The sequence below is a fragment of the Mustela putorius genome, unplaced genomic scaffold, assembly GCF_011764305.1.
Source record: "Mustela putorius furo isolate JIRA1106 unplaced genomic scaffold, ASM1176430v1.1 tig00537335_pilon_pilon_pilon, whole genome shotgun sequence".
In the NCBI taxonomy this organism is placed as follows: Eukaryota; Metazoa; Chordata; class Mammalia; order Carnivora; family Mustelidae; genus Mustela; species Mustela putorius.
In genome coordinates this window covers 4113531-4141378 of record NW_025422457.1, presented here as the reverse complement: position 1 = coordinate 4141378, position 27848 = coordinate 4113531, and the positions used below count along the sequence as shown (strand labels likewise).

General features: G+C 43.3%; 1 protein-coding gene across 1 annotated transcript in view; it reads left to right on the top strand.

Annotated features, from left to right (window-relative positions):
* Nucleotides 1-10402: 10402 nt before the first annotated feature.
* The window catches only part of COLGALT2 (collagen beta(1-O)galactosyltransferase 2), a 102293-nt gene continuing 84847 nt past the window's right edge, over nucleotides 10403-27848 (top strand). The window contains exon 1 of the mRNA XM_045074320.1: nucleotides 10403-10701. Within this exon, the coding sequence (XP_044930255.1) occupies nucleotides 10439-10701 (263 nt within the window). The 5' untranslated portion in view covers nucleotides 10403-10438. The remainder of the gene's footprint in view (nucleotides 10702-27848) is intronic.

Below are 27848 nucleotides of genomic sequence, written 5' to 3'. Positions count from 1 at the left end.
TCCCCGGCGCGCGCCGCCTGCGGGCGGAGGGCCGCACAGCCCGGGAGGGAAGTGAGATGAGCCCCGCCCCCTGGCCGGTGTGGCTGGAACCCGTGCGCGGGGGCTCGGGTTCCGCTCGGCGAGAATTCACACCTGGGCAGACGGCCGCGGGGAGACCGTTCCAGGGGACGCCTAGCCCAGAAGCCCGGCGCTCTCCGTCCGCCGGTGCTGTCTGCAGCCCCGCTGAGAGCCTGGGATCCACCGAACGCCTCTGCGCCTTCCGCCGCGGCCGCAGGTCTCCGATTCCTGGGAGCAGGAAGAGTCTCGCCGTTCCCTGCCAGGTGACTTCTGCAAGTGTGGACGTCGCTGAGCTCTCTGTGGAAGAAAGGGGAAAGAAGAGAGACCGGGACGGCCAAGAACCGTGTTTTCCGGCGGGACCCGGGTTTCGGGAGCGGAGGAGCGGGAGTTGACACTGTGCAGTGAGCGGTCCGGACAGCGAGGTGCAAACCGGCCTGGGCGGGTGACCTGGAAACCCAGGCCGCGGAGTTTCAGAGAGGCAGGGGAGGACATCTGAGGCATTGACAGTAGAATCCAGAACCTCGGCAGCTTACTCATAAGACCCAGGGTAGGATTCGAAATGTCAAGAAGATGAGTCCTTTTGTTTGTTTGTTTGTTTTTTAGTTTGACCCTGAGATTGAAACGGACAGGTAAGGATTTTAAACGATGACAACTCTCCTCGATAAAGTAAAACAAAACATGTTTTCAGTAAATGAAAAGCTCAGGACACAAATAAGTCTCATAAGGGAAAAAGAAAAAAGAGCAAGTGGAAATTGTGAAAAATTAAAGTTTCAGGGAAAAAAAAAAAAACCTTTGCTGGGTGGATTTAACAGCCTAATGGAAATTACAGAGGAAAAATTAAGTGAACTTGAAGGTAGAGTCATCATCCAAAATAAACAATAAACAGAAAAATCATTTTAAAAAATGGACAGAACCTCAGAGACCTGCTGCATGACATCAAACAATTCAACATACCTGTAAATCAGATACCAGAAGGGGAAAAGAAAAACTATGGGGCAGGAAAAAAAAAAATTGAAAAAAATAAATAATGAAAAATTGCACCAAATCTGATGAAAGAGAAATTTGCAGGTACAAAATGCTACATGAATAACAAGAAAAAGAGACATGGTGAAGCCCATACTGAGGTCAACTTGTTAAAAGCCACATGAAAAGTTTGAATGCATCAGGGAGAGAGAGGGAGGAAGAGAGGGGGAGCAAGCATGGAGGGAAGGAGAAAGAAAAAAGAAAGCAGTGCCTGCCATACACGGAAAAGAAGTGCATCTATTCCTGATGTGAGGGAAAACCACACATGAAGATTCATAAATTGTCCCAGAATGTATTTCATTTAAATGAAGCCATTAAACTGTATTTCCACAAAGCAGCAGCTAACCCCCAAAGAAGCAAATGACACTGAAATTAGTAGGCTCCCCGAAGCACTGATCAGCGACACTAATTCAAGTTATTAGAAGTAGGTAAATCTTTCTGACTCCTAAAGATCACAGTCAGTTCCATTGATGGTATTTACGGAAGAATTAACAGCATTTTGTTCCTAATATGAATAGAGGGAACATTTTATAAATCAGTAAGGAGATCCAGTAGAATTAGGTACTGTGTGAACAAGGCCAAACATCTGGGGAAGATTGTGATTTTAAGCTTAAGGAAAAAAGGGAGTGAAGGAATCCAGAAGGATGCAGAAAGAGCCATAGACTAAAAAAGCTAATGCTACCCTTCAGCAAATAAATGAAGTTCTATACCTTAGAAAAAGCATGAAGCATTTTAGCATGATTCTGACTTTTAATGTCATTGTCTAATACAAAGAGTTAAAGACAAAATGGACAGTATTTCCATTTTAAACAATGAAACCATGAATAAAATTCTTGGCTACTGGGAATGTCTAAAACAGAGAACAAAGGATTTGGGAAAACTTAAAGTATAGACTCAAAATGAGTTTTGTGGCCATCTAGAGTGAAACCCGCAAGAGAACTGGTTAGAATTTCAGCTTCTCAGGGACTGAAGAATTTCTCCTTTTATAATGCTTCAATAGTTAACTATTTTAGAGAAATAAAGTGACTGGGGGAAAAGCTAGGTAAGTAACAACAAATAAAATTCTCCTTGAGTATACTGGATGTAATCAAATTCAGTGTAATCTGGCACTGGCTCTACTGATTTCCCATTTTGATATCTGAGCCAGACCATTTTATTCCTATTTTTAAAAAACCAGTAATGTCTAAGCAGAGACATTTTAATTCAACTAGAGTCTCAAGGGAAAAAATGAACCTTGAATTGTGATGTGAGTTTTTCGTGTTTTTAAAAAGAAAAGGTGTTTTACAAAGTATCATATAAGACAGTGATCTCAAGCTGAAAAAGAGAAGTCAGCATTCTGTGTCAGCTTTTAATACGATGGTTGTAAGAATGCTCATATATATTTTGTTCCTTCTTTTGCACATAAAGCATACAATTTCCCATCCTCTGTATTTTGAGGAGAATACATGAGATGTTTATACCTTTAGTAAAATATTTAGGATGTTATGATAGTTTACCATGCATGTGTATGAGGAATATGAGGGACCTCTATTATATAAAAAGAATTTAGAATGATCCAAAATATTATCTCCAATTTCTCAAATTTAAGAGTACAATCTAAACCCCTCAATTACAAAATCAGGATATATATATTAATTTTTAAAATACTGCTTCCATTTGGAACCAAAACAACAACAAAAATAGGGTACCAAGGATAAAGAGGAGCAACACTTTACAGATTATAAATGTTATTGTAGATGATTAGAGAAAGCCTAAATAAGTGGACAGACATACTGTGCTTCTGGAGAGAAAGATTAAGTATCATAAAGGTGGTAAGTACCCCCACACTGATCTATAAATTCTAGCAACTCTAATCACAGTCCCAAGAGGAATTTCCCTAATATCTGATAAACTGGTTCTGAAATAATGGGCATAAAAGGGCCAGTAATAATGAAGACCTTTCTGATGAACAAGCAAAGGGAACTTATTATAAAGGCCTATAATTGGGGCACCTGCATGACTCAGTGGGTTAAAGCCTCTGCCTTTGGCTCAGGTCATGGTCTCAGAGTCCTGGGATCGAGCTCGCATCGAGCCCCGCATTGGGCTCCCTGCTCGGCAGGAAGTCTGCTTCCTCCTCTCTCTCTGCCTGCCTCTCTGCCTACTTGTGATGTCTGTCTGTCCAATAAATAAATAAAATCTTTTTTAAAAAGGCCTATAATTAAGAGTATGTAATACTGGTACAGATATGTGATGGATAAACCAATGGAACCAAATACGGAGTCATACAAATATGGACAGAGTAATGTTGTAGGTGCTGGGAAGAGTTGAAACAACTATATATATACTTATATTATATATACATATACTTATATATATATAGTTATATATATATATATATAATTGTATTCCTAATTGCATTATAAACAAAATAGATGCCAGATATCTTAAAGGTTTAACATGAAAAACAAATAAGTAAAGATTTTAGGAGAAAATGTAAAAGAACTTTTATGATCCCCAAGATAGAAAAGGATTTCCTAAGTAAAACACAAAAAATGCCAACCATATGAAAAAAGTTTGCTACATTTGACTATATTTCAATTAAGAATTTCTGACACAGAGATTGTATGGGGAAAAGAAGCCATTGACTTGGAAAAGGCATCTGTGATACATAATTGAAAGAAAGGATTCACATCTAGAATATATAAAGAATTCCTAAAAAATTAAGAAATGAAACAAAACACTCTATAAAAAATGGGAATACATTTTTAAAAGGACATGAATGGCTAGCAAACATGAATCGGTACTCAACTACATTGGTAGAAGAAGAAAATGTAAATTGAGTCAAGGGGATACCATAAAATACCCATGAGATGGGTAACAAAAGCTGAGTAGGCCAAAAAGTAGAGCAGAGGAAAGATGCACAAATCCTATGATTTGCGATCCTATGCCCTCGTACATAGCCTAGAGTAATATTTTTCAAATGGAGGGCTAGGATCCTTACAGGTTGTGAAATAAAATGAGTGACTTGGGCCCAGTTTTAAAAAATGAATTATTTAAAATAGAAGAGAAAGTATCAGTATGCACAGCATGTAATTAGAAAACTGTTAGTAAGTATTGCTTTAGGAAACACTTTGTCTCTGTTATATATTTGTACTATACCATGATATCAAGTGGATTTCTCCCTGAAGGTTATGGTAAAAAAAAAAAAAATCTTCTGTGGACCAGGAGACATGTACAAGAATATTTACAGAAGTATTGGTTGGAATAGGAACAACTAGGACAACCCAAATATCTATCAACAGAATAGGTACATTTATTGTTGTATAATCATACAACATACTACTATGTGAAAATAATGAACCCTAGCTTCTGTCAACAACTTGCATGAATCTCAAAAACCCTAACGTACTGTAAGAAATATTGGTCACAGAATAATATACAAAATATGATGTGATTTATATAAAACTCAAATACAACATGTATATAGATGTTCACAGCAACATTATTCATGACAGCCCAAAAGTAGAAACAACCCAAAATTTCATTATTTTATGAATGTATAAATAAAAGGTTGTTTGTCCATACAATGGAATATCACTCAGCAACTTCAAGGAGTGAAGTACTGATACGTGTGTTACAACATGGATGGGCCTTGAAAACATCATGCTAAGGGACAGGAGACAGTCACAAAGAGCTGCGTGTTGTATAATTCCACTTATATGAAATGTCTAGAATAGGCAAATCTATAGGGACAGAGTAGATTAGCTGTTCCCGACGGTTAGGATTAGCTGTTCCTCGGGCTAGGAAATGGGGATTGACTGCTAACAAATATGAGATTTCTTTTTGGGGTGATGAAAATGTTCTAAAGTTGATTATGGTGATGTTGCATAACTGTAAATACACTAAAAGCCATTGGATTGCATATTTCGGTAAAATGTATAACAATTAGAAAAAATATTCAGAAGTAGGCAACACGACTACGTATTTCGGAGGTGTATTAGGAGGGGTTATCCAGAGGAACGGAATCAGTAGGCTGCGTGTGTGCATGTACATACACACACACACAGACACACACACACACACACACACACACAGACTCAGAGAGAAAGAGAGAGCGAGCCTCTATTAAGGAGCTGGCTAGTGCAGTTTTGGGGGCTGGCAAATGCAAGATTCGTAGGGCAGACTGGTAGTCTTGATACATAGGATATAGTTGATGCTGCAGTCTTGAGCTCAAAGGCGGCCTGGAGGCTGAGTTCTTTCCTTCTTAGAGGACCTCAATCTTTTCTCATAAGGCCTTCCACTAATCGAATGAGGGCCGCCACACTATGAAAGGTAATCTGTTGTTGTTGTTTTTAAAGATTTTATGTATTTACTTGACAGATAGAGATCGCAAGTAGACAGAAAGGCAGGCAGAGAGAGAGAGAGGGAAGCAAGCTCCCTGCTGAGCAGAGAGCCCGATGCGGAACTCGATCCCAGGACCCTGAGATCATGAACTGAGCCGAAGGCAGTGGCCCAACCCACTGAGCCACTCAGGTGCCCGAAAGGAAATCTGTTCTACTCAAAGTTTACTGATTTAATTATTAGTTGCATCAAGAAAATACCTCACAGACACATCTAGATTTGTTTAACCTACTACTGGGTACATTGCCTAGCCAAACTGACCCACAAAATTTACCATCACTGGAGGTAAAGTTAAGAAACTGATTAATACAAAATTCAGGCTAGTGCTTGTCTCTGGGGAGTAGAGCAGAATTTTGTGACAGGGAGGGATACCCAGAGGGTGTCAAAGTTGATGGTTCATGTTCTGTTTCTCAGGATGGGTGCTAGGTATGTGGACTTTGATTTTATTGGTAGTATTTGAATATATAAAATATTAAATAGATAATGTATGTATTCCATGTTTATTAAATATTTTATTTTGGCTTTGTCTAAGAATTAGACTAAAAGTGATGTTAAATTGGTCATTTCTGTATATAAAATACTTAAACAGCTGCAGACATGCAGTCTTAAATAATACTTGGCTCTGTAAATGTGAAAAGGTACCAAAAGCAATTCCCAGTCGAAAAAAATCACATCTCTGTCTCTAGATGTGTATTCACATTTTCTGTCAACATAAGTGTTGAATTTCACTAGCAGGAATGAGAACAAACTCACAATTAAAACACCCAAATTTTAAAACTTTCCCAAAACATTCAACAGTGGTTGTGGTGGGGTAGTAGATTTGCAATAGTTTTTTTTTTTCCTTTTTCCATGTTCAACATATTTTTTATCTTGTTAATGAAATAGATTTCAATAAATCATTGAATTTGGAACCACTGGCATAGAAGGACTAAATCTACCTTACACGTTCATGTTAAAATATATCTGCCGACATACTTAGCTTGTTTTAAATGAACCTTCCTATTTCCTTCTGTCCCTAACTCTATACCTGCCACTCTCTCTCCTTTCCCTTCTCCTTCCTTCTTTCCCTCCTTCCCTCCTACCTTCTCTGTTGCTCTATCGAAATCATCCACTGCAATATTGAATGGAGGTGCTGAGTTAGGACATTCTTGTCTTGTTCTTGATCTTAGGAGGAAAACGTTCATTCTTTCACCATTAAATATATTGTTGGGTGTAGGGTATTGTGCATGGCCTTTATCAGGTTGAGTGAGCTCAATATGAGACTGCACATTGGATTTTGTAAAATTCTTTTGAGTGATTTTTAAAATATCGAACGAACTTTGTGTTAAGATCTATTCTATTGGCAACTTTCAAGTGTATGATATGGTGTTCTTAACTATTGTCATCGTGTTGTACATTACATCCCCAGAACTGATTCCTTTTGTAAACAGATGGTTGTACCCTTTGACCACCTTCACCCATTCCCCCATCCTCCAATCCTGACAACCACCATTGTACTCTCTGTCTCTGTGAGTTTAGCTTTTTTAGATTCCATATATAACCATATAACAGAGTTCTCTGATCTATTTTCCTTAGCTTAATAGCCTCAAAGTTCACATGTTGTCACAAATGAAGGGATTTCCTTCTTTTTATAAATGTATATTTCATGTACACATACACACACACACACACACACACACACACAGACACACACACAGAGGCCACATTTTCTTTATCCATTCACCCATCAGCAGACACTTATTTTTTCATGTCGTGGCTACTATAGATAATGCTGCAATGAATATCTGGGTGCATATCTGGGTGCAGATATGTTTTTGAGACTATTACTTCATTTTCTTCACATCTAAAAGCAGAAGTGGAATCACTAGATTACATGATCTATTTTTAATGTTTTGAAAAAACTCCATACTGTTTTCCATAATGGTTACCTCAATTTGCATTCCCACCAATAGTGTACAGATTGCTTCCTTTTCTCCACATCCTTGACAGCATTTGTTACCTATTGTCTTTTCAATCCTAGTCCTACTAATAGGTGTGAGGTGATATGTCGTTGTGGTTTTGATTTGCATTTCCCTGATGATTTCCTTGATGATGCTGAGCACATTTTCATGCACCTGTCAGCCATTTGTATATCTTCTTTGGGAAAATATCTGTGCAGGTCTTTGACCACTTGAAAATAGGATTATTGGCGTGCTATTGTTGCATGAGTTCCTTGTATACTTTGGATATTAACCCCCTTATCAGATACATGGTTTGGAAACATTTTCTCCATTCTTTTCATCATTTTAGTTTAAGGTAGTCCGACTTGTTTATTTTTCTTTTGTTGCTTGTGCCTTTGGTATCATTTTGAAAAAAAGTCATTACCAATACCAATGTTAAGGAGCTTTTTCCTGTATTTTCTTGTAGGAATTACGCAGTTCCAGTTCTTACGCTTAGGTCTTTAAACTGTTTCAAGTTAATTTTTCAAGTGGCGTAAAGACTAGTGAAGTCTTCCAATCCATAAACAGAGGATATATTTCCACTTATTTTTGTCATCTTCAATTTCCTTCATCAATAGTTTTCAATGTACAGATCTTTCACTTCCTTCATTAAATTTATTCCTAAATATTTTATTGTTTTTGATGCCACTGAAAATTGGATTTTTTTCCAGGTAGTTTGTTGTTAGTGTATATACCCAACTTATTTTTGCATATTGATTTTGTATCTTGTAATTTTACTGAATTCATTAGTTAGCCCAATGGGTAATAGAGTTTTGCAAAGTTTATATATTCTGCTATGGAATTTGCTTCTGCACCAAGCTTTGTCTGCAGACTAATTAAATATACACTACATTTCACACATATAAACTATTGTTTCATATTATATGCCTGTTCTTATGATTATTTCACAGAATGTGAAATGTGTATTTTACAAATCTCCACCATCAGGGAAAATTTCATTTTCTTTGCCAGGCCATAAATGGTTAACAGGTTTTGGTTTTGTTTGTTTGTTTGTTTTGTTTTTTTTTTGTAATCAGCCAGGAGAACATTCAGAAAACTGAATACACCCTGCAAGACTAGGCTCTAGGAACGCCAGCAAGTGTCCATCAATCCCATGTCATCCCGGGGAAAGGGCACACTAACAGTCCCTGTGGTCTATATGCAGGATAGCAATGGCAGTTTCCAAAGGAGGATGGAGGAGAAGGAAATATACGTAGGCCACTCTATATAAAAGTTTATGTCAGAGAAAAGGTTAGACCAGGAAACATAGATTTGCATGATGCAATTATGCTGGGAGACCATACTGCGCTAGAAGAGTAGCAAGCACATTATGAAGGGGCACCTGGTGACGGTGCAAACACAGGTAGAAACAGGTCCAGGAAAGTGAGAACTGAAAAGAGAGGTCACTGAATCTTCCAGAATGCTGAGGTCATCTGTTGGCTTTGCTGGAACAGCCTCTGTAAAGAAGCAGGAGAGGTAGGAGATGAAGAAGTGGATAAAGCAAGTGTAGACCCCTTTTTGAAGGAGCTTGGTGAAGACTGAGGGGATTGCTACAAGACATAGGATTAAAAGAACATTTTTTTTTTCAAGGATAGGAGAGGACTACGTTTTTATCCTGAGGGGGAGGAGCTGGTAGAAAGTAAAGATAAACTATGGAGCAAAGCCAAGTCATGGATGAGAACGGAAAGGATGGAGTCAAAATCTCTGTTAGGAATAGGAGCCTGCAAGGAGGGATATTAGTGACAGGCCATGGAGGGAGTTCAGCAAAGGAGGTGAAAGTCTTCTGAGGACCTGAGGGGGTGAGAGGAGAGCGATGAAGACTTCTAATAGTTGCAAAGGAGAGACACAAAAGAAGTAAAAAATCTGTGGGACAGGGCTGAGGGTGAACTGGGGTTGGAGGTCATGGATGTGCGGTGGTACCAACCCATCCTGCACATAGACAGATCAAAAGCTACACAATTCCATAAAGAAGGAACTCCAGATTTCATTCCTCTCTTTCCTATGTTATGTTCGAAGAGCAGATATCCTGTGGCAGTCTATCCTAGTAATGACATTTTATGTGCTAATTGTGTTCTTCCTTCACCTTTTCTTCTCTTTCCTTATTTCTCTCTCTCCTACTCCAACAGGTATGAATTTTCCCTGCATTTGTTACTCTTTGCGTCACTAAGGAAAAAGAAAATCATTTAGATGAAACTTGTCTTTTATGCCATCCTGTGAGGAAGCACAGGACCCTGGTGGGGTGGGGCGGGGGGAGAGAGGTGGGGGTTCTTAAGGCGCCTTCAGGGGCTTCCTCTTAATTGCGAAGGATTCAGTCTGACTCTCATTCTCCAAGTCTGCAAGCTTGGCATAATGGGGTTCTGCTCAGTCAAGGATGAACTTCAAGAGGAATTGAGTTGAGTGCATAGGGAAATGCAAACACTCTGCCTTTGTGGAAGTTAAAAAAAAAAAAAATGTTTACCATAGTAATGGATACCTGGGTGACTTTCCATTTTAGAACTCTACCCGTCCAGTCAATAGGTGCATTATGCAAAACTGGATACATTGCATCACTGTGAAGGGCTTTAGACTGCGGTTTGCAAAAGCAGAATAAATTTTCTCGGAGTTGCACCGTTATGTACACACACACACACACACACACACACACGCTCATTGGCAGAGACGGCCACACCTCGCGGCCCCGGGGGAAGCCACAGACCTCAGCTGTAGGAGCTGAGCCTGGACTGGAGGAACTTTCCGCGGGCCTCGGCACGGACAGCCCCCCACACGCGGCTGTCCGCGAGCCGGAGTCCCAGCGTGCGCGGCGGCCGCAGGTACTCGGTGCGCCCCCGCTTCAGGGCCTGGCGGGGGCGGCGGCGGCCGGAGGCTGGGGAGCTGCAGGGCCCGGTGCCAGCGCGCGCGCGCGCCAGCCGACCCGGCGGCCGCGTCCCCCGTCCGGCGCTCGCAGCCGGCCTCCGCGCCCTCGGGCCGCCAGTCTACCGCCGCCCGCCGCGGCCGCGAACATGGCTGCGCGCCGCGCCGCCACCCTCGCCTGCTCGCTGCTGCTCCTGTCCGCCGCTCTGCTCCGCCGCGGCTGCCGGGCGCGCTTCGCCGCGGAGCCCGACTCGGAGCATGACGAAGAGGAGCCGGAGGTTTTCCCCGAGTCGCCGGTGCAGAGACCCACCGTGCTCGTGGCCATCCTCGCCCGCAACGCGGCGCACGCGCTGCCTCACTTCCTCGGCTGCCTGGAGCGGCTGGACTACCCCAAGAGCAGGATGGCCATCTGGTGAGCGCGCCGGGCTGCCGCCGCCCGGCCCGGGAGCGTGGGGCACGCGGGGAGCGGGGGGCGCGCACCCCCGGACGCCCCGCGCCGCTCCCGGGCGGATGCGAGCCGGAGGTCGCGTTGGGGAAGGACGCGCGGGGCTGCGTGCGCCTGGGGTGCCCGTGGGGATGGCCAGCCCCGCCCGAGCTCCTGGGCGTGCGGGGAGGGGGGCGGTGTTGTGGGTCGGGGTGGCCTCGTCCCTTTCCCCGACAAGGGCTTGTGGGGACCCCGCAAGAGGGCCAGCGGCGCTGCCTTCCAACTCGCGAGGTTTCCTTTTTCCCGCCTCATACCCCTAGCCCTGGAGTGAGGGAATAGGGGTGCCCACCGCCGCCTGGTCGTCTGGACGCGCCGGGAAGCCTCACTGTGGCTGGCAGGGGGGCTGCGGAGCGGCTGGGTGGCGACCAGTGTGAGCCGCCCCGGCTTCCCGGGGTCCGGCTATGCTCTCCCACCTCAGAGGCCATGGTGGCTCCTGGTTCTCCCAGGGAGTAGGGGTGGCGGTCGGGGTGGAGAGGAGGTGTGGACTCAGTCTGAGGTTAGGTGGGACTCACGGTGTCTTCTCAACCGCGCCACCAAGGCGGGCCCTGTCGCCGCCGCGCGCTTTTGGCAGTGCGCGTCCTGGGCTCCCTCCTGGGGCTCATTCCTCGCCACAGAGGCAAAGCACGCGGGGTGCCCCGGGGGGACCGAGCTGCCTTCTAGAAGGCAGACAGCCAAGTTGTGTCGCCCCGGGATAGAGCCCGGCGCCCGGTACTGTGCTTGTTGCGGGGAGGGCTGGGACATCAGCGGCTGACCGGCGGCCGCCCGCACCGACTTCTGGAACTCGGTCAGGTCTCGCGCCTTTAGAAAGGCGGGTGTCAGAGGGCGAGACGTTGGTGGTCAGGGGGGCCCGCCGAAAGGCCGGTGTTGGAGGAGGTGGACGCTGGCCGCGGGGGTAGGCCGCCGGGAACGGGACAAGAGAGCTCTGGTCCTCCGAGGAAGACAGAGCCCAGCTCGCTCCGGAGCAGTTCGTGTTGCGTTGATGAAGGCAGCCGTCCTCACACAAGACACATCCTCAGAGCAGCGGTTGGGCAGAAAGAGAAGGGAGGAGGGTAGGGCAGTGGCCGGAATTGGCAGCCTGACCATACCTGGTGGTAGAGGTGCGGAGGTGAGAGCGCAAACACGAGATATAGAGCCGCTCTGTGCTATACACTGCTTTACTATGACCCTGTTATACGTGACTGCTGCCACGCAGAAGGGCGCGGGATGGGGAAAGGGAGAACGGGGGTGCAGCCAGCTTTTAAACCAGAAGGAAGAAGGATTTTTTTTTTAACCACTTAAATACCAAAGAAAATTTCACAAATGTCAGTTCTTAGATGCTCTCTTCAGGAGAGATGTTTTACAATATGGTCTTAGTCTTTATGCATTGTTTGGTTTTAAAGAACATTGTTCCATTTTAAGTTACTCTAGGAAGTTCGTGAAGGCTGCGGCAGGTAGGAAGCACAGGTTTTGCTACCGGATGTACAGACACCCTCTCTTCTATCATAGGATGAAGTTTTAAAAGAGACACTAGGATCCCTATTTTACAAATGAAGCAACTGTGAATCCGTTCAAGAACTCCCTTAAAGTCACAGAATTAATAAATGGTAAAACTGGAATTGGAACCCAAGTTTGCCTCTGAAGTCCGCCCTACAAAAATATGGTGGCAACATGATACAAACAAAATTAATTTAAACCTATAGGCTACAAATTAGGAGGCAAGCTGTTCGTCGCTCGCTTGGTAGGTGGCTTTGGGTCAGTTGTTTGGGGCCCATAGACATCAGTTTCCTCATCGGTAGAATGAAGGAATTGGAAGAAATGATTACCAATATACTTCCCAGCTCTTGAATTCCATGGATTTTGTGATATGATCAGAATCAACTAGCAGTGATTCTGTATCCTAAGTTCTCTGGATGTTCAATATTTTGTGGATGTTGACGTTCTTTTCAGATGGTTAGTATTCCAGTTCTCCATTGACTTTTGGGATCCATTTTCCCTTAACCTTGTTCAAGGCACAATTGTGCCTTGTCCCTTATGGCCAGAGTTGCAAAGTTTAGGAAAAAACTAAAGTTTGAACAGGCCTTGAGCCACCATTGCATTAGTCACTAAAGACTCTTGAGTTCTGGTTTAGAAACCTTATATCATTTATTAGGTACTAATAACCAAAAGGCCATTTAAACCTAGTCCTCTATAGCTCTCAAAGTACTTTCATTAACTGTGTCATCTCATTGGATCCTTACTACCACTCTGTAAAGAAATAAACTTATCTGCATGTTACAGAAGAAGACACTGTACCTGAAGTAACTGACTTAAGATTACACTTATTTACTAATTTCACAAATACATAATAAGAAGAGCTCACATTTATTCTAAGTATTTATTCTGAGCATTTATATTCACTCTTAGGTATGTACTGTGATTATACCCTTTTACAGATGAGAAAATTGAGGCACAGAGAGGTTATGCAAGCACACAGTCCTAATGACCAGCTTTTGTGAGATTAGGGCACTATGCCAGGTTCCAACTAAGAAAAAGTTGAGTAAGGTGTGACTTCTCACAGACAAATATGGCTCTTTTTACTGGGCAGTGTAATGTGATCTGAATAGCATTTATAGGGTTTAAGGGCGTGACAAAGGACTTCTAGATTAGATTGGAGCAGTTATGTGGTCGGTCATGGAAGCCTTCTTGAGGACAGCTGACCCTTAGTTAGAAGCCAGTCTTGCAAGACAAATAGGAATTCACTAAAACCTGGAAAGTAAGGAAAGAGGGAACAGTGAGGGGAAAATGAAGAGACTGGGACATTAACCAGTTTCCTGCAGGAGCAGTAGAGCAGGAGGTAGGTTTCCTGAGTGCAAATCTCCAGTTCACTGCATTGTACCACCATAGCTGCTACCTTCGAGACTGGCATTAGGCGAGTATTTGGCTGTGAATGTTATGGGATATTATCCTCCAGAAGGAAGCAGTAACTCAATTTAGGATGCTATAGCTTTGAAGAGCTTCTGTGAGTTACTTCCTTTTAGTCTCTTGGTCTCAAGCTCTACTCAATATTCTGAGATGCCGGACTGAGTATCCACCTGCGAAGCCAGCATCCACTAATTTCAAAGATGGTCAATGTCAAAACTGGCATTAGCTACCCAGAACTTTACACAACAGAACCAGGTGGCATATAGAGCCTGGGCTGCCAACTTCCATTTACTCTATTCTCTGAAGCTCAGTGCACACTCATCCTTCTCGTTCATCTGCTTACCTCTGACACTGGCTAGAGGAACATCTGGTAAGACTTCTTTCCTGTAGGAGTGAGAGGTATGGTTCATTGAGCATTCAGATTTCCCATTGCTGTATTTTTTTTCCCCACTGAAAGTTCTGGAACATATTTGCCATCAGTATCAATAAATTGCCCTGAAAAATTTTACTGTCAGAGACTGAGTACGGTTATCTCAGTTAACGCTAAGTTTATTTGGATTAGATTGAATTAAAGAAAGTTTGTGTTTTAGAGACACTTTGTACCAGGCAAAGGGAAAACCTGTCACATTTACCACTCTGATCTCAAAACCCCCATCGAGTGAATAGTTCTCCTTCAAATATCATAACGGTGATAAGGAACTAAGATGTTCCTTGTGTTCTAATTAAAACCTGCACCGAGTTGATGAGAATCACAGCTGTGCCGAGAGCAACCCGTTTGGCCTGTGGCGTATGCACTGCGGTGGGTGCGCTTTACTTCAGTGGAGCCATGAACGGTGCCCTTAGCAACAGAGGGAAGGCTGACCTCATCCCCCTTCCCAAACCTGTGATTAAGGCGAGGAGTGCCAAGTTGCCATGATAATGAAAAATGGAGCAGGGCATGAAGAAAAACATTTGACCCAAAAGACACATTCAGTTTGTCTCTTGGAGCCTATGGTTGCCTGTGGGAAGACAGTGGGGACTCAGTCTGTGCCATCATAAGGCAGTAACTGCCATGTAATTATAGAACAGTCTGAGCATTTCATTTGGCAGAGGTTTGAAAAGTAGCATACTACATCGGGAACCATTGTATGGCTTTCTAAATCAAGAGACTGTTTTCTGCTGACATCGACATAAACATTGGTGGGCTTCTGCTCGTTCTGGGGTGCCTATCCCCACATTTTGCACATGACTTTGTTGCTGTAGTGTTTGGGAGATTACCTTGGATTATTCTTCACTTTTTGGTGCTCAGCCAGTAGCATTTTGGGGAATGTTTAATGAGACACACTAAAGTAGGTGTGTTTACAAAATGTTTCAGACCACTACTAGTGATAGTTTCTAGCACCAGCAAGAACAATGTTACATTTTATCATTACAGTCTTGACATTCAATGCTTATGTTATACCTATGAATAGACATTTAGGCTCCTGGGTGAAAAATTAGATGAAACTTTGGTCCCCTTCTCTCTGTTAGTCTGTTTTCCTCACTTTTCCACCTCCTTTTTCTTCTTCTTATTCTTTCCCCCCAGCCTGGTAGTTTAGTAGTATCAAGGAGGGCGTATCCAAGTTTACAGTCAGTTATGCTAGGGTTTGAATGTCCCGTGTGATTGCGGGCACATTGGTGAACCTCTAACCAAGCCTAGCTTCTTCATCTGGAAATGACCAATAATAACACCTACATCCAAGAGTTTTGTTTTTTTTTTTAAACAAGTTTTTAGACAAATGAAATAACGCATGGACTATGTCTTTCATGTAAATGCTACTAGATAGACAAGAGTTGCTATTTCCTATCCATCTTTTCCTTTTGGTCCCATCTCCTTTCTCTTTCCAAATGAAGATATTCAAAAAACAATATATATTCTCAAGGCGGTCTCGCCTTGTGAATATATGTTCTTTCCAACAAAACAAAGTATTAGCAAAATGAAAACTAACATTCATTTACTAATGAAATCTAAACACTCCGATAAGATAACTAATTTAGTCTGTGCTATGTTGAGTGCTGTGAAGTGTGTAAACCTGGCGATTCACAGACCTGTACCCCTGGGGCTAATAATACATTATATGTTTATAAAAATTAAAAAAAATTATATATAAAAAAAGAACTAATTTAACCCTGACAACAACCCTGGGTGAGAGGTGTTATGACTCTTCTCATTTTACACAGAAGACAACTGAGGCACAGGGAATTTAAATAACTTGCGGGAGGTCACAAGGCTAGTGCATGGTAGAGCAAGGATGTGACCCAAGCAGCTAATGTCCCAGACTGAGTACAGATGGTCTGTTTAAGATCAAGAAAGGACCAATTAGCGCTAGTTTTTGCTTTTGTCAGTTGACCCAACTTAGGAAGATAAGAGTGCCAGTGTTTCTTCCAAACAAGAATGGCCCCTTCTGCTTGAATGACACAACGGACTCAGTGGTTCCCTTCCGCTGTCTTGATAATTTCGTCACTTAGCTTAGCCACTTTCTAGTTACCAAACTCGACTTTATATTGGCGGATTTCATAGGTACAGAGTAAGACTAAATATATGAATTGCACGTAATTATTATGCAGATCACTTGCTATGATCACCGCTAATAGCAAAAGAAAGATATTTATCAAGTGTTGTTAGTGGCAAATGAATAAGGCAGCACTATTGATAGGCATGGTGGCTACAACATCTTGGGTGCATAGTGGTAAAACAGTTTCAGTTTTTAAGCCTTTTTAATTAGTGGGCTTAGACTTAGTTGACCTTTAAACTTAACCTTCTTCCAAATGGCTGGAAAAAACTATCAATCATCTCCCCACCCTTCAATTTCAAAACATGACTGAGCTTCAGAATTGTGTATTTCCTTTGAGTAAAAACTGAAATGACTGATAAAAGGATGCCTAGATTCCCCTGGTTCTATTTTATTAATTGATGTCCATGGATGGGGAACCCAAAACATAGGACCATTGAAAGATTTTCCCCTAGTATATTATACAGTGAATAAGTCTTGGGATGAGATAACAGATTTCTAGATTTTAAACCCAGTGTGGCTGTTTAATGTTGATTTTTTAAAAGATTGAGTCTATTTATTTATTTATTTTGAGTCTGGGGAGTGGCAGAGGGAGAGGAAAGAATTTCAAGGAGGCTCCCCTCTGAGCATGGAGTCTGACGCAGGGCTTGAGCTCATGACCCTGAGATTGGGACCAGAGCTGAAATCAAGAATCAGTGCTTAACCAACTGAGGCACACGGGCACCCCTGGATTACTTTATAACAAATATAACTCATGGTTTAAAAGCATATGCCAGTTATTCAAGCAGGGTTTGGTTTTTACAGATTTGTCTTTAGCAACTTTCTCTAGGTGATTCTACCACTGAGCTTCTCTGTGGCTCCAGGTGCATAAGTAGGCTTCTCCCTTGACTGTCTCTCGTGGTCAGAGGAATGAACGTCGGAAGCTTTGTAACCAGGGAGGCTGCTGGCTGTGCCCCGGCCCTTTGTCCAACCCTTAAGTGTACACTTGGGTCATATCAGTGTGTGGCACTGTCTTCCTGAAAAACATTAATTAGGGGCACCTATGTAGTGCATTCAGTTAAGCGTATGATGCTTGGTTTTGGCTCAGGTCATGATCTCAGGGTCATGGGGTCGAGCCCTGAGTGGGACTCTGTGATCACCTTGGAGTCTGTTTAAGACTCTCTCTCTCCCTTTCCTTCTGCCCCTCTCCCAACTCTCTCTCTCAAGTAAATAATATTTAAAGAATTTGATTAGCCTGTAACATGGTTGTTTGCTCTCTATTCCACAGTTACCATATTCTGAAGTTCACTATATATGTTTAAATCATAGTTATTATTCATCAAGAATTGTGAAATATGTCTGTTGTATATGTCTTGACATCTTTATTCTCAAAGGAGTAATTTGTTCATTTAACTGCACTTACACTGTGGACACATCAAAAATTGCTGATTTAAAAAATGTTGAAATCCCTTGGGGATTTCATAGATTTATTTAATAGTAATTTAATTACAAGAACTTTCCTGATTTTTTTCTCTTTTCAACTGAAATAGTAATATCCTCCCATAGTAAAGATTCAAACAGGATGAATAGAAACATGATAAAAAGTAAATCTCCCTTCTACTCTATGCCACCTTCCAGAGACAACCAACGTTGACAGCTCCTTGTACATTCTCCTAGAAAGTTTCTGAGCATGGACATATGTTCTTTTAATGTCAACCCAAATGAGTGTTTTATATATCCTGTTCTGCCTAAGTGTGACGATTTAAAATCTCGGTCTCTAATCCCACTTTCTAAAACTCTGCCAGCCCACCTCTCCCCATGCCCTGGGTGGCTCAGTAAAAGCCAGTTTAACACAACACCCATTCCAGGTTGTTACTCTGAACACTTCCTACGTTACACTCATCCTGTTCTCTTGTCCTTGTGTCTCTGGGCCCTAGAAAATCTGGTCCTAAGCCCATTTAAAAACAAAACAAGCTTTTTTTTTTTTCTTTCTTTCTTTAAATGAAGGCTAATAGACATCCCCAGAGTGCTTATATCCGAAATGTCTAGCTGGATAACTTTGCACAAACTGAACAAGCCTGTGGCATCAGCCCCTGCCTTGCCAGGCGTGCATTTGCACACAACAGTGAGTCGCCACTGTCCCCTGACCTTTGCCCAGGTGGTCACGTCCCCATCAGGCCCATCCTCTGTGCAGTAATATTACCCACCACTGTCTGGCTCTTTGACGTGGCTTGCCTGGCCCTTGTAGAAATTTGGGTGGTGACCCTTGCTCAGATCCTCAGGAGCCCTAAGACTCGACCCTTCTAGAATGAGCAGGCTTGGCAAGCTGCCAGCGAATGACCTAGTGGTAAAAGATCATGTTACTTTTCCCTCAGCTCTCCATTCCTCTGGTAGAAAAAACTGTGTGTTAGTGTTCATAAAAGGAAAAAAAGAATCCCATTATAGGTAATAATTGAAAAGCCATGCAGAATATAAATAGAGTGGTTCTAATTAATTCACTGGAACATGCTGCCTTTCAGATCCATGAAAATGCAGCGTTTGTGGTTGGTGACATTAGCCAAGCCTCTTGCATGAATTAGACCTTAGCTCTGTCTGGAGGGCATTTCTTTTCCTCTCTAGGAGCACATACAGTAATCTTTTCAGACTTAGACTTCCAATAATAACTTCATGACATCCTGCCAGGGCTGAACTTATGACTTCGCAACACATCTCATTTAACCGAGACAATTGCTATTATATTTTTGTCGTTTGTCAAATTCATCAAGCTGAGGGCTGTCCCTGACTTGTTGGTTTAGCCGATGGGATTTCTTCCTCTGCAAACATAATGAAAAATAACCCCTTCCACCCCCCCCCCAGCATTTCTGATTCATGGATTCAAGACCCCTGAGAAGATGTACATTTTGGAAATATAAATAATAATATAAGTAATGATCCTGGGCTGCATATGCCCTAAAAATATGTCAGGGGAGGGGGAATGAGTGTGGGGTGAGGTCTGGTGTTAAAGCATTCTCATGAGGACCTGGGTTAAATGATGACCCATTGGCTGCATGGGAAGCATTCTTTACCCTCTAGGTTGAATTACTTAAATGTCTGTTGAAGGACTTGTCAGGCTTGTCCGTGGCAACTTCTGCCACTTTGGCTGTTGCCGTGGTCTCACTGTTTCTGCTCCAATCCCCGCTTCCTGCCTCAAAATCCATGTGTTGAAATCCTGACCCCCAAAGATGATGGTATTAGGAAGTGGGGCCTTTGGGAGCTGCCTAAGTCTTATGGGAGGAGCTTTCATGAATGGGATTAGTGCCCTTGGGACAAGAGGCTCCAGACAGGTTACCTCTTCTACCATGTGAGGACCCAGAGAAAAGACTGCGTCCTCAAACAGGGTCTTCGCCAGGAACCTAACCATGCTGGTATCCTGATCTTGGACTTCTAGCTCCCAGAGCTTTGAAAAAGCTACTGTTCATAAGCCACCCAGTTTGTGGTATGTTCTTACGGCAGCCTAAGTCTTTACAGACGACAACAGTGGTCAAGTCCAAGAAAACCATGAAGGTAGCTAAAAGTGCCCATATTTTAGACAACAGGGAAACAGGACTCTCTCTTTCCATTCCCCATTCTTTCAAAAAGTGACTGTATATATTTTGGAGGTGAGGAGGGGGTGGGCTATGGCAAGCTTCCCATTCTCATAGGACTAGAGAGGATTCTGAAAAGGGGGATATAATGAATGTACATCATTTGGCATTTTTTCCCTAAAAAGTCATGTCAAGTGAGAAATTGCTGCTTTTCAGGGTCTTGGGAAAGGCAACATTTTCTGGGGACTAAGGCTGGAACTTAAATTCCTGGGATACGTGTGAGAAATGTGGTTGTGGACTTTTGCAGCTGTGACGTTCCTAACACAGAGCCCCTTGCTGGACCACTGAACTGCTTTTCAGTTTCTTGGTTTCCAGCCAGCCCCATAATCTGTTCAAGCTCCACACACCACAGTGATTACGGCTGAGATCCGCCAAGATAGGGGAAAGTTACTGCCAAGTGGAATCAGGATATTTCATGTCATCACCACACCGTTGAACAGTAAGCTTAATGCAGCCCCCACAGTCCTGCATTCCCTCTGTTGGAAGCACGGGCGGGGGTGGGGGGTGCGAGAACATTCAGACCGTCAGACCGTGTCTGGGGTTTCAGATGGCTTCCGTGGAGCTGGCATGGAAGGCTCGAAACAGCCAGCATACTAAAATATTTTAGAAACTTAAAAATCTGCCTTTTCTCAGTCTTGCTAGACTTCAAGATGGATTGGGCACATTGATTTCCATCCTAGAAATTTTTCTTTATTGAGATAAACTATGAATTTATAAAGCCATGGACTAAAAAATATTATGCACCTCCTTTTATTTATTTGGCCATCACAGATTCTCTATGTGGATAAGTCCAGGTGATCATGTTGAAATTAGTAGTTGAGGTAGCCTAAAAGTGGCTCACCCCATCAGTCAAGTTCATTGGCCATGAGTGGACATGGTCCTCATCACCGTTTTGCAGACCTTTTGGTTGAAGGCTGCTGAACTTCAACTAGTGGTTCCTAAATACTGGCTTAGAGGCCAAAACACCTACAACTTTTATTAGTTACATGGGTTTCTGGGCCGCTCTTCAACCACATTCAATCAGTTGGCCTTGGGAAAGGCCTGGAATCTGTATCTTAAACACGTATATGAATGATTTGGATGTACCTGTGGGTTTGGGAATTGCAAGGGCTGAGCTCCCAGAAGGCTGTGGGAGGAATGGAGGGAGGAATGGGGGCTCATGAAAGGGCTGAAAGCTGTGTATCCATTTAAGGCACAGGCCATGGGATTTTCAGAACTTGGGAAGTTGGTGTACTATGGGATCTTCGAAACTCGGGATCCAGTTGCTTAAGCAATCAAGAAGGCCAAGGGTTTTCTTAATAAGAGAAGTAGTTAGGTACGGGGCAGCTCTGCCAAGTATGCGTCCTTCGTGTTTTTTATTGAGTGACGTGCGTGTGTTCTCCCTCCTTCCAACAGTGGCTATTTTTAAACAAGTTATGTTTTGTTTTGTGTTTTAAAGGCGGTGCCCCAACCTGCCCACTCTGTGGAGTGCCTTGCCCTGGGGCACAGTATCAAATGACCCTCCTTCAAATCCTTTTCTTTGTTCAGTGAATCTCCCATCTTGGGTTCATCAAGCATTTAGTTTCACAGAAGAAAAGACATCTAGGGATGAATGTCTCTTAATAGAGTGGAGGCAAATCAAATCAATGGGTTGTCTTTTAAATAAAAAATGTCGAACCTTTCAGTCCTCATATTCCCAAGGCTTGGTTCCTTTGTTGCTTGTAATTAATTCTCTTACCTTTGATTTTCTCTTTGGCACGTCATGAAAACCTCCTCCCCTCATTTGTGAAAAATATAAACAGTCTATTAAATTAGCCTGGGCTAATAGTTGGCAGATTGGCCTTAATTACATGATATTATAAAGTCCCTAAGCCCGGGGTCTTCATTACTTATGGAATCAAAATTTAGCTTTTTGGGAATTCACGCTCTTCTAGTCTGCCGTACAAAGGATTGTGCTGAGTTGGTTGCTGCTTCCCAAAGGTACGTTCTAACCTCCCTGGTTGTCTAGTGGTTAGGATTCGGCGCTCTCCCAAAGTTACGTTTTAACTTGGTATAGTTGCGTTATTCCAAGTGCACCCAAGGGCAGCCTTCTCTGGGATCGATCACAGCTCAGTTGCTAAATCTACTGTTCCATATCCTAGCTTTACCGTGCCCTTTTGGTGACAGGTCTATGAAAAATTCCATAATAAAAGTTCTCAAATTATGCATCCACTTTATTTTTTCAGTACTTTTTCTTCTCAAGGATGTGATCTGTGTTCCATTGTTGAGTGCCTCCCACCAAGAAACAACAGCCACCTGGGGAGAAAGGTGAGGTCTGGCGTACCTGGGTGTCTCCAGGACAGTTGCCCCCAGCTCAGAGCAGCTCATTCATTTTCCCCACAGTGTGCAGATAGCATCGTTTTGTTTTTTGTGTTGTCTCATGAAAGGGCTGGAGGCATTCCTTGCACTGTGTCATTTTGTACAAGCCCATTATTCTCTCTGGGCCTCAGTTTCCTCTCCTGGAACAAAAGAGGAGCGTGCTACAGTTGCGTTTCACAACTGTGGCTGCTTATTGGAATCATCTGATGAAGGTTGAAAAGACACTGATGCCCCAGCCCCACCCCCAAACCTTTCAAGTCTGAACATCTGGGGTAGGATCAGGGCAAGTGACATATTTTAAAAACTTTCCAGGTGGGTGGCACTGTGCGGCCAGGCTTGAGAACCTTTGGCTGAGATGTTCTCTGGAGTGCCTTCCCGATCTGACAGTAGTGTGCCCTTCATGGGAGTCACCATATCTGGAGAGCTTTCGTGAATAGTAACTCTGCATGATTGGCGCTTCCTGGACCTGCTGCCTAAACTCAGATCTTTTGGGAGTGGCCTAAAAGGCAAGAATGGAAGTCTTCTCAGAAGCTCATTGTATTTCAGGCTGTTGTATAGTGTGCACAATGGTGTTCACTGAGAGTGTGGTCTCCTGCAGAAGACAGGTGCTACGGGGTGACCGAACTGCCAAGGGATGGCAACAAGAGGGCGGGCTTTGCGGGGGCACAAACTGGAGCTTCTCACGAAGGGACTGCGTGCACCAGGTGCAGGGGCAGCCGCAGCCCAGGGCTTCCTGCCTGTGGCGCACAGATGCTGCCCCTTGGCTAAGGGAGCCTCGTCTATCAAGGCTTCTAAGCACATCTTGCCAAACTCCAGCCACTCAGAATTCCTTCCCGCGGTATGTGTTCTGGTGTGTTGCCCAGCTCTGCTTTTAGGCGCTCTGTTTCATGCTGGTGCAGAGCTTCTAATCATCTCTGGGTATTGAATTTCTGATGTTACTTTCAGTGGCTTTGGATTTTTGCTTCTTTTCTTTCTCGATTTGCATAAACAGTGCCGCCTTTGTCCTGTGGCCTTGACTCAGCTTCAAAGCCTCGTCTGGGCATCAGACAACGTGGATCCTCATTTCTTAGGCATCAGATGGCAGCAGCACCAGCAGGTGTCTGAAGATTACAGCCCCACTTCTGGGCCAGCCTTCTGTCTCCCAAGAAGATTAGATTCCACCAAGTCCCCTTTGATAATGGTGCTGAATCTTAATAGCTTTTCCTAAGGCCTGTGCCAACCCTGGTGAACTGAAGAAGTGCCAGCATCTGTCTGAAGAGGAAAGGACAGTAACTCACCAAGATTGACTGGACGCCCCCTCCCCACGAAAGGCAGATTATGAAGGGTCCTTCTGGGAAGCATGGAACCCCAGGCACACTGGCCAGTCTTTGCTGATGGTGGCATGGGAAAGGCCAAACCCTCCTTTTCCTGTGCATCTTATCAAAATAAAGACAGTAGTTGGACTCTCAGTTACCCGTGATGGGATTATCTGTATTTTGGATATACCAAGGCCAGTTTTTGATAACCAGGTCTGTTTGGTACAATCCACCAGCACACCCTTGTTGTTCAGACAACAGAGGGTAATTTGTATCTCGGCTCAGAAAATGAGTTGGAAGGTATTCTGGTACCTTCCACACAGGGTGTTCCAACAGCAGTGGGATCTGGCCTCTTAGCTGTTTGCTCTCTTGTGCCCTCTGTGCTATGCTCCACCATATTTTCAGATTTTTCTCGAATTCTTTGCCTTGCCTTGGTCTCTTCATCTATACAATAAGTTCTGGATGGGCTGAACTTAAAAAGCTTTTCTAACTGCAGCGTGCTAGGTATTTGACCAACACCACTGACGCCACGTAAAAAGAAATAACTTCCTCTGTTGACGAATTATTATTGGGGATGCCATTTGGGCCTTCATTTCTTTATTTGTACTTGTATTTTACTTATTCAGTAGTTTTGACTTATCCATGATTCATATCCTTGGTGCACAGACTAATGGTTTGTTGCTACATGAAATTATAAAGTTAAAAAAAAAATGTTTGCCCTTCGCGATGGCTAATTTTATATATCAACGTGGCTGGGCCATGGTGCCCAGGCAGGTAGTCAAACATTATTCTGGATGTTTCTAAGAGGCTGTTTTTAGATGAGATTTACGTTTAAATCAGTGAACTTTGAGTAAAAGTTGCCTTCCATAATGTGGGTGGGCCTCGTGCAATCAGTTGAAGGTACAAAGAGAACAAGAGACTGACCGCCTCGACCAAGAAGAAATTGTGCTTGCTATTAAACTGAGTCTGGACTTGAACTGCAACATCGGCTCCTCCCTGGATCTCCAGCCTGCTGGCCCACCACATGGACTTTGAACTTGCCAATCTCCACCATTGCCAGGAACTGTGAGCCAATTCCTTAAAAATCTCTCTCTCATATGTATATGAGAACTTTGACTAATATAATCTCTCATCCAAAAGAAAATATCATCCCATTATGAACAACAACAGCCAAAATAAGGAGTGTGATAAGAAGGAAAGGAACCCAGAAAATTACCGTCAGAAGAGATGGTTCCTAACCTGAACACGAAGAAAATCAGCGCTTAGGGTAGAGTGTTTGCAACACGAGTACCCACACTGCAAATGCTTCATTAAATTTGCCTTTTCTCATGCCTGCAAAAAGAAGTAAATGTAAGTTTGCCCTGGAAGTTGCCCTGGTTTTGGAAAAGGCGAAAATGGGAGTTTAACATTTTCCGTCATGATGGGAAACGATACGCATTTATTCTTGCAGAAGCCTCTGGCCAGGCTATGAGCCTGTGTGTTTTGCTCTATCGTGTGAGGAAAGTGCTTATGTGCACAACCTGGACATTGGGAGAACCTGCCGGTTGAAGGCCAAGTTTCACCAGACTACTGGATTATTGCACGGAAGTGTTAGCCCTTCCCCAGGGAGAAGCTTTACTGCACAGTGGTGTCATTATACAGTAGAGATGCTGAAGATTGGTCTGCATTGATGCCTTCAGAGGTCAGGAACATGAGTGCCCCTGAAAGCCGCCTGTAACATGAAGCCAGGTCGGGCTTTGTCCTTCCCTGCTACTGCTGCTAGAGTTTAGGGGCCCCAGAATAAGTGAAGGGAGTAGACACGGGAGAGGCTGAATCCCTTGTCTCCTGATTTTGAAATTATATGCTACAGAAAGACAAAATAAAGCAAAAATTCTTTTTTTCCCCCCCAAAGATGATTCCTAGTGGTGATTCTTTGACTTGATATTCTTGGGGTTCAGTTTCTAAAATCGAGCTCTTTTCTGAGCTGTAACCAGCAAATAAAAAACAACGCCTTCCACTGTATCAGAATTATCTTAAGAAAGCATGGCTCTTTGGTGGTCTTTCTCAGGTCTCTCTGATTTTAGCTACTCGTCTGGCTGCCTCCATTGCCCACAGTCTAGGGCCCACTGTTTGGAGTCTCTGTCTCTCCTAGGATACTTCCGTAATACCGGGGCTCAGCCTGGTAGCATACAGTGCCCTAAGAAGTGTTTTTTCTGATAAAACAGTAAATGTGATTTTAAGGGACAGAGGGTCAAAGAGTTTCTGCCCTGAAGTCAAATGGATTTTGAAGCTTCTCTTCTGTGTAATAACGTATCCAAGGTTTGGTGTTGCCTCCCCTAATCTGTGTATCAGCTGTCAAGTTTTAGAAAATAAATTGCAGTGGGGCCCCTGGGTGGCTCAGTGGGTTAAAGCCTCTGCCTTCAGCTCCAGTCATGATCCCAGGGTCCTGGAATCAAGCCCCGAATCGGGCTCTCTGCTCAGCGGGGAGCCTGCTTCCCCCCTCTCTCTGCCTACCTCTCTGCCTACTTATGATCTCTGTCTGTCAAATAAATAAATAAAATCTTAAAAAAAAAAGAGAGAGAGAAAAGAAAAGAAATTGCGTTGACATTCTGTAGCTTTGAACTAGAAAGCAAATAGTTTCCCTAAAGGGAATAGTTAATCTTTTGGATGTCAAAGGAGCAGCAGATAAATAAACCAGAGTCTGTGTTTCACCTTCTGAAACCATTTCTCTGTAGTAGATTTTTGGAGTTCTCATTCTAATTAAGCCTCACTGCTTTTACTCTTACTCTGACTCATTGTGGATTTCATTCCATTGTCTCTTTTCCAATTCTTTCCAATTATCTCATTTTTATTTTTTCAAAGAGGCATTTTTCTTGATAAGTTTTTGTTTATTTATGGACTGATTGCTCTTGTTTATTTATGGATAGGGTTGGCGGTGCTAGAAATTCAGGTATCTTATCTGAAAGAACTAAGAGAAGCTATTCTTCATATACGCTATAAAAAATGATTAGGACTTTACAGAATCCAGACAGGTTAAGTCTTGTTTTGAGGAACTTTTTTTTTTTTTTAAGATTTTATTTATTTATTTGAGAGAGAGACAGTGAGAGAGAGCATGAGCGAGGAGAAGGTCAGAGGGAGAAGCAGACTCCCCATGCAGCTGGGAGCCTGATGCGGGACTCGATCCCGGGACTCCGGGATCATGACCTGAGCCGAAGGCAGTCGTCCAACCAACTGAGCCACCCAGGCATCCCTTGTTTTGAGGAACTTTTAAAAAAATGTTTCCCTTCCTTGGCCTTTGATCCCCAAGAAGACCAAGGTTACACATGGCTACAGTCTGCAGTTTTACAGTGGTAGAATAATATACTATGGTTTCCAGACCTCTGAACAATCAACCGTTCTTCTTTGGTAGAAGAATCACGTATGTCATTGTCTCAGAAGAGACATGGGCTGCAGATCCTGTCTGGGGACCTGCTTCCAAAGACTTGTTTGAACTCTTCCCAACTTAATTTGAACTTGGCCTTCCTCTTGCTTTTACATTTCAAAGAGCTCGAGTGCTGCCTATCCACAACCAAGAAGACCATAAAACAAAACCCAGTAACCTGCTATGAAATGAAAAGTGAGAGGAACAGCAGTTGTTATTTTATGATTCTTTTCATTTAATCCTGTCACTGAGAAGAAATACATACTTTCTCCAGGCTCCATAGAAAAGTAGAAAACTGTGATTATGTCTTTAAAAAATATTTTCAGAATCGAAGTCTTATGTAAAAATACAAGGTCCATGGATATTTTCTTACCTTTAAAGGCCTGCTTTTTTTTTTTTTTTTTAAGATTTTATTTATTTGAGAGAGAGAGGGAGAGAATGAGCACAAACAGACAGGAGGGGCCCCGGGTTCATGACCTGAGCTGAAGGTAGGTGCTTAACCGACTGAGCCACCCAGGCACTCCTAAAGTCCTGCTTTTTCAATAGTAAACTGTAACCAGTAGGATGGTAACCAAGCTCCATGATGGCCCCAAATGATCTTTGCCTCTGGGTAGTCAACCCTTTGAGATTTTTCCCCATGTTGAATCAGGTGATCAAAAGTACTGTTGGCAGTTGAGTGTGCCTTTCAAAGACCAGTCATAAAAGGTGTTGCAATTTCTGTCATGGTCTCATGGATTGCTTACTCCATGCCTTGAGGGCATTGAAAAAGTCCTGAAGAGAAGCCCATGGGCTTCTCATGGGAGGAGGAACTAAGACCTGTAACCAACAGCCAGCACCACCTTGCCTCCATGAGAGTGATCTACGTAGGAAGCGTATCTTCTATAGAGCCCAGTCTGGCTTTCAGATGCCATCTCAGTAGGAGCTCTTGAGAGACTCCAAGTAAGAATGTCATCAACTCCTGACCGTTACAGTCTAAGAACACAATGAACAACATTGTTAAAGGTGCTGTGGATAGAGACTCTGCTCCCGT